The sequence below is a fragment of the Labrus bergylta genome, chromosome 10 (assembly GCF_963930695.1).
Source record: "Labrus bergylta chromosome 10, fLabBer1.1, whole genome shotgun sequence".
Taxonomy (NCBI): Eukaryota; Metazoa; Chordata; class Actinopteri; order Labriformes; family Labridae; genus Labrus; species Labrus bergylta.
Genome location: NC_089204.1, coordinates 4899922 through 4915105, shown reverse-complemented (window position 1 = coordinate 4915105; position 15184 = coordinate 4899922). Strand labels below are relative to the sequence as shown.

Sequence of the window (15184 nt, the reverse complement as noted above, 5' to 3'; positions counted from 1 at the left end):
TTAAAATAGCTTCTCTTTATTGAATCCATACATGATCAGGTCAGTTTGTGTATCATGGTGTATGGCTAAGGAGCTAAGGCTTTATTTTACAGTTGGGTACCAACCAAAATCGTCTGATCCATATCACAGCTGGCCTCTAAAGACGCAGCTGTGCAGATGTCCTGTGTGGTATAATAACACATAAGTGTGATCCTTTTTCTAAGAGAAACATATGAGTTGTTACCACAGCATCATATACTTGTATCACCACAGCTGATGTTGGAAGGTATGTCACCCTCATACTACCTGCTTACATAAAACACTGTCAGGAAAAAGGTTTAGTGGAGATCCTGGGTTGACAGTCGATTATTGACTGTTGGTGCTGAAGCTGCGATCAGACCAAAGCGAAGTAAATTTTCTTTCTACTTGCTTGAGGGTTAAATTATATTTATTTGCCTCGATTTAAAAACAACCAACAATAACCTTTTAAATGTGTTGGATAACTGAAAAGAGTCATGACTGGTTTCATAATATTCTGCACACAGCTCGCTAAATTCTTATGGCCATTTCCAGTAACTGTAGCTGCGTCTCAAAGCAGCGGCTGCATCCTTGGTAAGGGTGCATTTGAAGACCGGTTGTGTCAAAGAGGCTTGCACATTTCAACTCCTACTTCTGCTGGGGCCACGAGGATGCATCCTGTGCAATCCTTGTGAACCAAACATCCAGAGACGCCTTCCATGCCAATTAAATGTTTTTTTTTTTAAAAGTCTGACCATCAAACGGCAGAATATTACACTTTTATATGTCAATTAATTATTTAAGTTTAGTCAAAAATCAACCAAAACAAATGATAAAAACAGACAAGGCCGTGAAACTTTAAATTATATTTAAATTGATAGATTAGTCAGTTATGTTAGCTAGTTCTGGTGCAGCTTTTGTGGTTGCTAGGCGACAGGAGCGGCTCTTAGGGACCAAAAGGAAAATCCTCCGTAGACCGCCTGAGTGATCCATATTCAGACTTCAAGAGCTGGGTAAAGACACTGAACCTCGAATTGTTCCCGCTGCAGCGGTGTGTGAATGGAGTAATATTGTTGGCCGGTTGGTCACTTTACGTAGCAGCCTCCTCCATCAGTGGGTGAATTTTAAGTGTTGTGTGAAGTGCTTTGAGTAGTCAGAAGACAAGAAAAGTGCTATACAAGTCCAAGTCAATTTATCATAAAAGGCTGGAGAACACCTGTCCATTTAAATTCAGGCAGTTCATTGTATGAAGCAAGTCACATGACCGCTAAAATCCCTCTAACAGGGCATTATGAACCCAAAGGAAACAGATGTTGTGTTTTCTTAGCAATTATCAGACAGAGGGGATGCTGAATCAACATCATTATCAGGTACGGATGATATAAACAGGCCAGCAGGGCTAAGCCCTCCCTTTCTTATACAATACAGAAGAAAACAATATATTCAAATAACTTACAACAGGTGGTTTTAAAGTTTAACCACACCTAATGTTAAATAAAAATAATTAAATACTCAGAGGTGCTGTGAAACTGTGCCTACTAACAGCATCAAAAACATGACTGTGATTTGGTACTGGAGGAAATTTCGAAGAAAAAATGGCAGAGGAGATACCTGCACAACAATTTTGACTGGGTTAAAAATCCACAAAAAGTCCACAGACTGAGATAAATGCAAAATAGCCTCTTTAATTAAGACACAAGTCGTCAAAACAGTAATAGTTAGTTGGTTGTCATAACTTATCGCAGTCATTATGACTGATAATAACATTTCAATTAGACTGGTCTAATTGAAGGTGCTGAAACACTGAAGATTTTCAGTCTTTCCATGTGATGTACAGGCAAAAAGGAGAATAAAAACATGATCAAACGTCTCAGTCCTTGCAGCAGGGATTATAGTCAAGAACTGAAACTGAAGATTCTATTTTTATTCACCTTTTTGTGGCTTTTTAGCACAGGTGAATTTCTGTGTTGGTAACTCCTCTGCTATTTTAACAAAAAGCACACACAATATCACTAATAATTTACCGCCTAAACACTGTAGCATCCTCTCCCATTCACTCCTGTGGTGGAAATGAGTGACTGGTGTCATGGAACGACCGCTTGGATTGATGATCATTTGTGCTTCATTTGTTAAGCCCACCGACTTTTGACCAGACACAACTATAGCTGTGCAGACCTTCGAGATGCTACCAAATGGACTAAAAAAAAGATAGTTTCTTAAGTTAAAATTACAGCGCTCTCAATGCTACTTCTGTTAGCCCAAATATTGTTAGCATGAACAACTGTGTACGTCATTTCATGCTTCAAAAATTCTCTTTGCTTTTTGTCTGAATGCATCTTAACAATCACCTACACATGTGTAGACGCAGAAATGTCCAGAGAGGTCACGTAAGGTCATTTTGGCTTGGAACTGTATGTAAGGTCCTAAGGCAAACAGAGTGGTGGAGGTTTGGGTGGGCGGTCCAGTCTTTGTGGATCACAACGGCCTCACTTGGATGACATTAACCTTGCTGGACTCTGCAGCCTTGGAGGTTACATCCATCTGATCGAAGTCATGGCTGGTGATGATGAAGACGATGGAGGAGGAGCTGAAAGTCACCCTCTTTTTGGGTCGGTCCCTGCTGCCGTACTGCCTCGACACCACGATGGGTCGGATGGGACGCTCGACAGGAGCTAGGGGGCGCTCTTTGAGGCTGCGCTGCAACCAAGAGAACCGCGAGCAGAGCAGCTGCGACAAGCAGCGGCGGAACTGTGAAAAACAAAAGAAAGAGGATACAAGGGATGAAATATCACCTTTTGTTTAATCGCTCTACTGTACCACACACACACACACACACACACACACACACACACACACACACACACACACACACACACACACACACACACACACACACACACACACACACACACACACACACACACACACACACACACACACGGCACCAGCCTCTGAGGGTGCCAGGGACAACCATCCTCCTACACACATGAAAACTGCACATATTAAGGTGCTGAAAATTGAAGTAAAAAAATACTAAGATGAGGATGGTACTCTCAGTTTGAAATAGATCCTATATTTATGAAGAAATTGGGCTTTTGGGAAATTAAGTTCTGAACATCTCTGTGTAGGACAGATCCCCAAAATGCCAATAAAGAAACCATCTTTCATTGACAAATACTGAGGCACTCCTCCTGCTCAAAATGCAGCAGCACAAAACCATGGCCCACGATTGAGAAGTCATTGATTTGCCCTATTTGTCCACAGAGAGTTCAGCTTTGGCCACTGGAGGGGAAAGAAATCGACTGAACCCCAGGATGAGGCCAATTACGACTCCCCAATGAAATATATTGTGCTTTAGACTGCAGCAAAACTTTAGCCCGGCGATGCTTAAACTAATGCCAACCTCATCCTTCACTGAAAGTTCATCAAACTTTAAAGTTATGTACAGAGCCACAGGGCTACAAACCTTTCTGCTCATGAACACGTAGATGAGCGGGTTGTAGAACGTGCTGGACTTGGCAAAGAAAGAGGGGATGATGGCCAGGGTGGGAGAGACCATGCTCTTCCTGCCGAAGGCCTCCATCATGGAGACGACAGCATAGGGCGTCCAGCACACCAGAAAGCAGGAGATCATCAGGAAAAACATGACAGCTATCTTCTTCTCGTACCGCAGGATCTTGATGATCTGGACCGTCTGCAGGTCCTGAATGGAACGCAGCTGCAAGAAACAGGAGAGAGAAATTTGTAACCATGAGCGGGAAACTGGGCTGACAAAGACAGGCTTTTAGACTGTCATTAAAACCAGTGATTGTCGAAGACGGAAACAACTAACAAGACGTAAAAATTCAGTCTTACAAAAAATGGAAGAAGCTTGTGTGTTGCTGCCAACACCATCAAAACAAATGTCATGCTACACAGGGGTACCACAAAGCTCAATAATATTCATTTAAATTTGAAAGGCAACGCAAAGAATAGAGGGACTGTTAACGCATCAAGGTTAGGGCAATTAGAAATTCATATTTTCAGTTGAAAAAAGGTCACAATTTTCTGTTGCAGTCCTTATATAGTAACACTTAAGACCCTTGTTTAAAAGAGCAATATGTAACTCTGACACCTAGCGTTTAAAATAGGTACTGCAGTCCAACTACAAAACATTGTAGAGAGCTGTCTCCCCCTGCCCCCTCCTCTCTAGAGTCAATGATCACGCAGGTCACCATGTGGTGGACACTGAAGCTTCAGTGTTTATCCAGCTCTGCATCGGTCTGTAAAACTTTCTGTGTTCTAACCTTTCTCCATTTTTCAAAAGCATCTCCAACATTGATCCTAGTTTGAGCACGTTTCTGCTCGTGGAGCTGAACCACTTCTCTTACCCGCTTCCATCGCTGCAACACCTGTTGGTTTGCCATTGGCCTGGAAAACCGAGGGGCATCCAAAATGGCCGTGTGGAGTACCCTACCAACCACCTACCTTCTCTGGTCCAAACAAATCCAGAGCATTCAGGACCAGAATCTAAAGTTAGAAGGAGGACATACTGGCTGCTGCATTGTTGTTGTCAGTAAGGTTATTTATGTGTGAGGTCACCCTAACCCTAACCCATTTAAATCAGGACATGTCTTACTGATTGGACTTTTAAAGTAGCTTTTGTGAAACAGGGAGACTATTCATTAAGAATGTTTCTAAGACCTTGAATGTGTTTATAATGTATTAAGCTTTGAAGGTAAAGTTTTATATTTAATTATTTTCTTAGCCTTGGTTTGTGAAAGTCTCGTAGAACAATGCAGTAATACCTCGACAACAGACTCTGTAGGTAAGCTCATATCCTTCAGCTGAAGTGATGAGATGATAAAGTTTCTATTTCAGTTTCCTAGACTCCCTCAGGACAGTCTACAGCAGCTGACTGAATCAATGAAAGTTTTTATTTGTATTCAAGAAGTCACAGGTTCTTTTTTTATTGATGTGCTACAGTCCTTATGAAATACTTTCCATTTTAGTGTTCCACTTTTTTCAGGTTCAAACTGGTCCACAGTTAGATTTTCAGCCAGGGCAGTATCATACTACAGCTCTTCTCTTTATTGATCAATATTGATATTTTTCATTTTGCATTATTTAATTATGTTGCCAGTTTGAGGATCATCCTGATAACTATGGAAGTCTAAAACAACCAGATTTAGTTAAACTTTAGTGGTTAGTTTATTAACATGCACCAAAGTTTTCCTTTGGTGAGCTCAAACATGTACAAAGCTGGCACCAAAACGTCCCTAAATTTCAAGTTGAGCTGCATGTGAACGCAAACACACACATTTTCCACTGACATCTATCAGGGTTACCCGATTTCAGAGCGGCAGGCCAAATATATGCTGCATCGGGTGCATCTGGTGGTCTGTTTAGAGCCGACTGGTGTAATCATTTGTTCTCTGTCCTCCAGTTTATTCTTCTCCGCTCTTTCGGGGAACTACACGAAGCAATGATGGAAAAAAACGGTCATTAAAGTGTCCACCACTTTCGCACTGTTCTTTTTAGGTCATGTACGGCCTCCTGAAACCCCCCCTCCCACCCCCACACACACAGCCTCCTGCTCTGAAACGCATGTGTGAACAAGCAATTCAGGAAGATTTAAGGGGCAGCCTGTCTGAAATCTTGAGGGAAATTTTCAGTGTATATGCATTAGAGGTGGGAAGAAAAATTGATTTACGTAAAAATCAAGATTCTTATCTTCTGAGATTTTAAATCGATTTAAAACTTCCCAAAAAATGTTTTTGGACTAATCAGTCACTTCCTGCTAAGTGCTAATGCTAGCTATTTAACTCAGTAGAATGCCAAATGGAGCAGCAAGAAATTCAGCCAGTCTCACAGATGACTGGAGTAGATCCTGAAGTATATGTACTCATTCAAAAATAGACTTTGAATCATGAATCCAGAATCGTTTAAAATCGTTAATAGATTCTGAATCGAATCTTGACCCCAAGAAATCGAATCATGATCACCCAAAGATTTACAGCCCTAAAATGCATCATTCCCTGCCCATCTTGTTACATTCTTCGGACTCTGTTGAGTCTTTCAAAAAGCAGCTAAAATGTTGATGTTTAGACAGGCCTATGGGTAATCATGTCCATTCAGTCTACCAGTTGATCCATGTTTTACTGTGCCAATTATTGTTCCTGGTCATAGCTGGTTTTATAATGTTGGTCCATGAACTACTCGTTTGTTCCTGTTTTATTAAAGATTTGTTGTTTTTTGTTGCTGTAAAGCACTTTGTGAGCCTAGTACATTAGTCCATGTGCTTTATAAATAAAATGTACTTACTTGTTGAAGGAATGATTGTAGCTTCTCCAAACTGATGAAGACAGAAATCTGGGTCATTGGTTTAAAATTGTGTGTATTTTTTTTCTCATTCACACATTTGCTCACATACTATCCTGTCCAAACATTTGAGTGGCCATCTGCTCCACAGCCACAAACAGATTAGAGCATTTTTTTGGCTGAAGATAAACTTTCATCTGTGTTCGTTGCAGAAATCATTAACACAAGCCTGTATACATTTAGTCAATACGACCAGACTGTTTCTGCAGCTGATGACGTTTTAAAAGGCTGCACGTCTGAGGCTCAGTACAGACACAAACTACAATGAGCTTTCCAATTATTCCCACTTTACATAATGAGCACTAAAGGTGCGGAAGTATATCATGATAATGGAGGGCCAAATAAAAAAGGAGTGAAGGTTAGCACTTTGCCAGAGAGGGTCAAGGATGTTTCATTAAAATGAAACACCCAGAGGCCTCTGAATCTACACCGTCTTTTGTCCAAAGTAACAAGATCCAGAGTCTATTCTACTCACATCTTGTACTTTATTTCACAACTGTAATGAGGTAAGATTACATTTTCTGAAAGAATATGTTCAAGGGCTCGGTGCTAAAGACAAGTCAAAGTGCTGAAAGCAGTTCAGAGTGAGGTGATAAGTAAACTGAACTGGAAGTTAGCTGGAGTGGAAATAAATTGATGCCACTTTTCAACTATAAAAGATAAAGGCAGTCAGAGCGTGAGTGTGAGCTGAGACCTGAGAGGGTGTGAATTGTCGTTTAAAGCTGTTTTTATGACCTTTGGAGGAAGCAGAAAATGTAAGATAGTATTTGAAAGTATCCAGCCGGTGATTTATCAAAAGCTATTATCTGCTAAAACTCAAATCTTAGAAAGTGTGCACGCGTCTTTCTTGTCAAACAAGACTTCACTTTTTATAAGCCACATTCACCTGATGAGTCCTGGTAAACATCTTATTTTAAGGTAAAGGGTAAATGGACTTGAGCTTCTATAGTCCCTTTCTAGTGTTCAGACTTAAACTTCAGCTCATATCCATCCATTCACACTAAATTCACACACTGATGGCAGAGGCTGCTGTTTGAAGTGCCATCATTAACTAAACTAATCCATTTATACACATTCACACGCTGATGAAGCAGCAGGAGCAATTTGGAGTTAAGTGTCTTGCCCAAGGACACATTAGACATGTGGAGGAGCTGGGGATCAAACCCCTGACCCTCTTGTTGACAGACGACTGACTCGACCTCTGAGCCACAGCTTTATACAAAGTAAACCAAAGAAAAACTTGTTAAGTGTCTGGAAATGAGTTGTGTTATCTTTTTTAAGTATATACATGTTATTTCAAGAAAAACTAAACTCAGCTTGATGCACAGCACGCAGTTTTACTCATTACTTTGTTTTTGCTTTTAATATATTCTGCATTTATGTTGGTAATAGGAATATGTCAATCTATACGTATCATAGCGTGTTGTGTCATCCACCAATTTTCCCATTGTTCTTTATACGTCATGTACTACCTCCTGAGAAGCTCAGACATTTATGTATTTATTCAGTTTTTGCTCGTAGTAGGAACACAACATTCAGTTTTCCTTGTCATCCTTGTTTACTTTCCAGATTTGCATCAGCAGCAGCCGCCCTCCATTCATGAATCTGTGTGATTCATTCTGTTTATTCGTCTAACTCATAACTTGTAAAGTATGCAAAAACAGAAGAAAAAGCATGTCTTACCATTTGCACAGTGTAGAGGATGTTCCCATAGCAGTAGATCATGATTCCCACAGGCACAAAGAAGCAGGCCAGGAGGAAGAGGAGGATGAAGGAGGCATCATTTGGGTCTTTAGATGCCCAGTCCAGCGAGCAGCCCAGCCGATGGATCTCCAGCTTGTAGCGGTTCCACCCCAGCAGCGGAGCCCCCGTCCAGGCCAGGGAGTACAGCCAGATGTGGGCCATGGCCCGCCACGCCCAGGGGAAGTCCACCACCTGCGCATGGACCACCCGGATGTAGCGCTCATAGGCCAGGGCCGCCAGAGTCATGATGGAAACAATGCCTGGCAACAGGAGAGGTGGGGGGAGACGGACACACAGACACGCTGAGTAATGCAGAGCGATAAGTGCAGGATCTGGGTCAGTGGCTACTCAGCATCTATTTGGACTCAATGAGCTTCATCATGCATTCTGAACATCGCATTAAAGCATTTTGTCATGAATCCTTGAAACCTTTGAGACACTTTACACCCACACAAACACACACACACACACACACACACACACACACACACACACTTCTGAGACCTGCATCATGCTTTTCTGCACTCAAGTTAAGTGTTTATAAACTAATGGCGAATGCAATTTATATTAAAGTATTTGCATTTTTTATGTTCTTCTAGTGCATCAAAGATCACATTTGCAAGCCTGAGTCATGTTACACCGCCCAAAATCAATTTTGCATCTCGTATCCTATCGATTCATCCAACGACAATCATCCAATACCCTTAATTCATTCTTCTCTTGATTAGAGGGAGAAACAAAAGGGCCTCTGAACAGACTCTGTGCAGTGACTCGTTTTAGCTCCCCTGCTCGGGTTTCACGAGGACGGACAGGCATTGACAGAACTGCCAGGGCTCGTTGCTGCAGTCCCTGTGGCCAGCGTGTCGGGCACACTGACACCAACCTCCTCTGAGTAATACATATAACAGGATGACGACACATCCCTGCAGAGGACTAGAGGACACAGATAAGAGCTATGGGATTCTTTTTTTTACACTGTCAAGCTGTGGAGCTGAACATGAGCTGAGTATTATAACATAAAAAGTTAAGCAATTTGCATCAATATTTATCTTGATATTTAATTCAATAAGGCTGTTAAGTTAAAGGGTATCCTGACTACGACAGAGGACTGAAGACCAGATTGTACATTATTTAAACTCTCTACATTTATTAATGAACACTTAAGTTATTTATCACATATTTATGAGACTTGATTGTATTTGTTTGGAGAAATTATCAATAAAACCTGTAGAAACATCAAGTGAAGAACTGAAAAGTTTTTTTCTTCGATGCTCCTGTGCAGACATTGAATATCAAGAGGGGCTGCCAGCCGAGCTGCCACAAGGTTTCTACCTGGAGCAAACTTGTTCACAAAGGTCTCCTCCCTTCTAATTAAAAGATACCCGGTGTTTAAAACTGCTGAAACACTAAATAAAGCTGTTAAACATTTAGAATCGTTTTTTCTCTGGCAGTTCATGCAGGATATAAGATGTCAGGAGGGGCTGGGGGCTGAGCTGCAGTTTACGTCTTTAGCTCAGTTTCTATGTATTCTTTCAGTGTTTATCTTTCAAGACCCAGAGGTCAGGTAGAGCTGGAGAATGAGTTATTAACAATGTTAGCTGAACTTTAAGGTCAGGATTCCTTTAGCTTTAACTCCAAGTATGAATCATTTTTGTGGTGGCGGCCATGACATACGCTACATGTTTTTCATAGTCATGGAAACATGATGTTACACCAAAGACCGCTGAATAAGGGAATGTGAAAAGCTACTGAAAGCTGCCTTACTGTTGCTGTATGTGCCGCTGTGGTAAAAACATCATGTAAATTATATATTTGATACATTAGCTTGTTGGTAAACATATTCTCTTCCTCAGGTTGGTTTTGCTCGTTCATTTTGACTAATGGTCAACTCAGAGTTTGTTTTCATCGGGATGGGGATGGAGTAGCAAATAAAAATCACTCCCATGATTCCCCCACCAGCCTCGATGTCATCTTTTGTTATTGTTTGGAGAGTCGCCTGGTGGCCACATTTACGTTCAGTACCTTTAAAAGTAGCGCTGGATGTGCCCCTAGTTTACAATAAATTAGCCCTGTAATTGAAGCAGATTAAATCATGAACAAACCAGTATTCATGTTCTCTGACAGGGCTTAAAGCAACAAGAACTAGGAATTTGGTTTGGTGCGCTTTGGCACCCACCGAAGGTCTCCAGAGTTACATACTGAAGGAAACAGGTGATTGGGCCGCTCTGTGGACATGGGGGAGATGCCATTTTCCCTGTTGACAGTTATTTTGTTTTAAATTGACCTTTGAAACTATTATTTAAAGGTGTAACAGTTACATATTGTTGCTTTAAGGGGCTACGTACCAAGCTGCTACTGCTAACATGAGCTTTTTCTGTTCTTTCTTAACTTACGGATATAACCTTCATCTGTTTACAAGACACAGTTACAAAAAACTAAGATCTAAAGGGTCAAGGTGACAAAACTTGCAATGTAAGAAAATAGTTGGTTGCAACTGTTTGAATGTTGAGCATTAAAGCTAAAAACTGCAGACTGACTGGCTTTAGTTTTGTCAAATGCTGCTGTGTTTTCACCATTACGTATCTGGATTGTTTAGGCACTCGGCCCTTTCCCAAATCATGACATCATGGTCTGTGTGACCTTGGGGGTTTCAACAGGATATAAAATGTCACACAGTACATGTGAGCTTATTATCTAAGCTGCTGTAGAGCACCATGAACGACGAGGGAGAGGCAGGAGAGTCCTCAGGATGAGCAGAAACTGAAATTGGAATCTAAATCATCTGCCAGGCTAATCAGAGTGAGGGCCAAGAAACCACATCCTTTCAGTCTCAATGTAAACAAAGAAAGAAGGCATTCCCACGTCTTTGGATTAAAATAAATTTTCGATCAACATTAAAAAGATCAACACAGTAGAAATGAAACCTGATCAACACAGTCAGTGTTGCAGTGTGGTGATGCTGTACATGAATACATGTTCTTTAGATCATGATGTCCACAGATGATTACGGGACATTCTAATGTGTGTAGTTTGCTGATATAGTAGCAAACGCCTGGAGGGTTTTACTCTAATGAGCTCATTATCACACCCCCGTCCTCCTGAGCTTTATTTCCTGCAGGGTGGGACCTGAAGTGTGACCCTGACTGTTCATTCACATCGTTGCAGCTCTACACAGTTAAGCTGACAATAAAAAGGACAATTATCTTACAGTAAAATGTGACAAAACCACTCTCTGCATAATGCAACTATACCTGCAGAAAGACCTCACTTTGAATAAAAAAACACTTAAAGACGAGAGAAGAAAATGTTCAGTAATGGGAAAAGAATTCAAGGTCGTTTGTTTGATGTCACAGTTTACCAGGAGAAAGGGACAGAGGTGTGCACAAAGTGATGTTCGACTGTTACCTCCATTTGAATGCAGTTATGCAGTTATCTACACATCCAAGCTTTCTGCATAATTGTATGGATATGCTTTTATTCTAAATAAGGCTGAGACTTTACATTTTTCATCTTTAGTCAAAAATTAATTACTTTGGGCTTATTAAACAGTTTTATAGTCTGCAGAAGAAGATAACTGTACAGGAAACTCCAGTATAATGAATTGAGACATGTATGATAAATATGACTTATAGTCTAGTGAAATGAACAACAACAGAGTAATGATTTGATGTTTGAGATGTATGATGTATGAATTTAATTAGGACACTTTAACTGTTTAACTGCTCTGACAGTATAGGTAGGTTTATTAAATTAAGCAGCCTCTAATAAATAGTGAAAGTTTATGCAAATTTAAATAGAAAGAAAGTCATTATAATTGTTCAATCAATTTTAACATACAGGCTACTGTCGTATAATCGATATTATAGCATTTTTATGTGGCAGTGAAGCTTCTTTAATAAATAAAGAATGAATACATCTGACATGAATGTTGGTTTTAATAAATAAATAGAGTTTGTGGGTCCTCACCGAACAGGCTGTTGCTGAAGCCGTCCCACACGCATGTCGCCGGGCTCCACTTCCATCCGCCTTGGACGCACGCAGCAAAGGTAAAGTTTATTCCGATGACAGAAACGAGCAGGTCGCTCACACTGATATTGACCAGCAGCAGGTTTGTGGGTGTGCGGAGCCGCTTGAATTTACAGTACAGGATGATGACCACCACGTTGTTACAGAAGCCGAACACTCCGATGGTGCCGATGGTCAGAGCCAGAAGTTTGTAGGTTCCAGCTGCAAAAAGGTGATGATCCGAGTCCACACTTCTCCCGACTCTGCTCTCGTTTGCGGGATTCATTGCGTGGATGAAAACTTGGGCTCCGGCATTGTGCTCTGCGCGTGGAGTGAGGGCGCGCGTCCTGGACACGAGACAGTCTGCACAAGCTTTCCACTCCACCACGCGCTCCCCGCGCCGCTCATTCAAACCAGCTTACGACTGCTGTTTCTCCAAACTGGGTCAATGAACCACTGTCAGCTCCACGATCGATACACGTCATATTTCCGACTTCACTTTCAGAATAAAACACTTTTTGACCTAAATCCTAAATTATTAGCCACAATTGTTTGAACCCTGTTTTGGAGCTGTGATCCACATATGATTAAAGGATTAGCTGAGCTACAGTTTCCTGTAGCCAGCTGATAGTTCAAATGTAATTATATTTTCACTATGTTTCAACCCTTTCCTATGTTATTTGTGCCCTTGACTAACATTTCACCACATAACACCTAACACCCGCTGTCCCCCCTCCCATATGCAGGAGTGTGTCTAGACTTTTGGGACTGGGGTGGCCCAACTGGGGCACTGACTTGTGCAGGGGTCACTTATACACACACATAAGTGAAGAGCATTTATTTGCTGTATGCATCTTCTGATCTTAATTAATCAAGTACTCAAACAATTTGTACGTCCAATGTCAAAACTGTTAACAAGTCTTTCAAAAATTGCAAACAATTATCTGCACACTGAAAACTATGAGCTGCCTGTTGCAACACAGATTTCAACATAAGTCAAACCTCTTGCAAGGCAAATAGCCAATAATAGTCAAGGACTTTGGGTAGCACCTGGGCTGGCCAATAATATTCCATAATCCTATACCACCACTGGCCACCCCTCTGGCCACGCACCTGTCCAGAGGGGTCCAGGGTATGTATAACCTTTATTAACCTGCACAAAATGTTACCCCCACAGAGATCAAAATTAAACCTAAACAAAGAAAATCTAACCTATGCAGTAATAGGAATAATAAAAAAAACAACATGCATAATTAAAGGTGTAATTTTGCTAATGTATTATTTATCAAGACTAACATTAAAGTGTCTACCACGAGGCTGTCTCTTTGAAACTGAAGTGCAGCTGCAAAATGCTTTCTGTCCATCAGGTGTGGTCCACTGCTTTCCCCCCTGCCATAACAGAGAGGTGTTACACGTGCTATGGCCAGGGGGACAGACGAGTTCCTCAGTCTAATAGAGCAGAGAGCAGAGTGAGCACATTTGATCAGTTACGGGACCTTTTAATGTCAAGCTGTAGGCCTATCTGAAATCCTGAACAAGTGAGCACTTCTTGCATAAAGACTTCTCTCCTCCTGCTCTCGGGTCTCAAAGGAAAGTCATTCTTTCACTTATGAAGATTTATTTTCTTTCTGACTTTGAAAATCCTAAACAGGGCGTTTGGAGGCTCCAAATTATATATTTGTGGTCATGAATTGGGAGCAACTGGGCACTTCTTGCTTAATATGTTGGGTTTTCTGTTACTAGTTCATTTTCGCTGCTTTCTCAAGCTCTCAGCTTGGCTGATAGTGAAGGACTGAAACATAGGTTTGAAATGTCAAGAGTGTTTACATTAAATTCCTCTTCAGAGATGCCTTGCAATCATCAAGTCACATCCCAACTCAGCAGATGCTCAGCCTCACATGCAAATGGCGCCACATGACGATAGCAGCAGCTGATGGTGTAGTGTGTCTGCACCCTCAGTGACATTTAGAGGTGCTCAGTGACAGAAATGTCACTTTGTTGAAATGTCTGATTTCTGCAGTGACATTGTTTTTGTGTCTGACCTCATTTCTCATTGCCTTCAGGTTGATCCAAAATAGCAGGTCTCTCTCTCGCCAACAAATCAAGAGATGAGTGTGTGCGCTTGAGATGAGCATGACACACACACATACACACACACACACACACACACACACACTTGAGGAATGGTTCATTCTGCTGGCGCCCGTCCACTGACGCACTTGCGATGTTGTCAGGTATTTATTTCATGGCTGAAGACTCATGTTGATATAAATGCAATGTCTGATGCTTGCTGTATGGATAAGTGAAAATAAATGTTCTCAGTTTTTCTGAAAGGCATAGTGAAAGGACGCCATGAGCACGTTAGTTTCATTTGCCTGGAACATGTCGTCACACATCATTGTATCAGTTTCTTATGATTAATATTGACATCTCAGTGCAAGCACAAATTGTTGCATTTGCACCACATTGATCTGTCTTGGATGCTACATGTTTTATTGACAAGCAATCCTCTAAATCGAAGTCTGTATATTTCTGTGCACACAAACAGCAACCACCAGGAGCAAGAGCAGAAGGGCCAAAGACCTGCAGTTCCTCTTGCAGCCATTTGGGGCTGGCTCTAAAAGTGAGTGAGTCTTAATAGAGCCCAATGCAAAACTTTACACCAAAGTAAAAACATGTCCAGACCAAAAAACAGTTTTGGACTCTATGGCTAAATTCTCTATTAGTGACGCAGCAGTGTCAGTAAATCAGAATGTTGTCATAGAGACAGGACAGACAGCCAGTGCTTTTGTTGCCGGGAAAAACGCTAGGTGGACACGGGGCCTAGGTCTGGCTCTAAAAGCCATGAAAGGCACATACACACCCATGTTACAATGCCCACTTTGACAGTGGAAATGAACATGCTTAGACTACAGCTTGGTACAGTTTTATTTATTGATTTTTGTTTTGTTTTATTGGTGATGATATAACATAAGAGGAGAAAAAGTGACTTTGAGGGCAAAGAAAGAGAGGCACTCAAACGCAGTGCAGACACAAACAGTAAACGGTTTTGATGATACAATGAGTAGAAGAACAAATT

The 15184-nt window shown here is 41.2% G+C and overlaps 1 protein-coding gene across 1 annotated transcript; it reads right to left on the bottom strand.

Moving 5' to 3' along the window:
• opn3 (opsin 3) lies at window positions 1-12720 on the bottom strand. The gene is made up of 4 exons (XM_020653283.3): window positions 12067-12720; window positions 8041-8360; window positions 3464-3715; window positions 1-2745 (listed from the first exon to the last, which is right to left on the bottom strand). Exons 1-4 carry the CDS (start codon window positions 12389-12391, stop codon window positions 2473-2475), a joined length of 1170 nt encoding a protein of 389 aa, XP_020508939.1. The 5' UTR covers window positions 12392-12720; the 3' UTR covers window positions 1-2472.
• Between the last annotated feature and the right edge of the window lie 2464 nt (window positions 12721-15184).

Excerpts from the sequence above, each read along its gene's own strand:
- opn3 (XM_020653283.3), bottom strand. The coding sequence starts at position 12,391 with ATGAATCCCGCAAACGAGAGCAGAGTCGGGAGAAGTGTGGACTCGGAT. Across the intron at positions 3,716-8,040 it reads TCCTCTACACTGTGCAAATG|CTGCGTTCCATTCAGGACCT; the intron begins GTAAGACATGCT and ends TGTTTCTTGCAG. Across the intron at positions 2,746-3,463 it reads ACGTGTTCATGAGCAGAAAG|TTCCGCCGCTGCTTGTCGCA; the intron begins GTTTGTAGCCCT and ends TGTTTTTCACAG.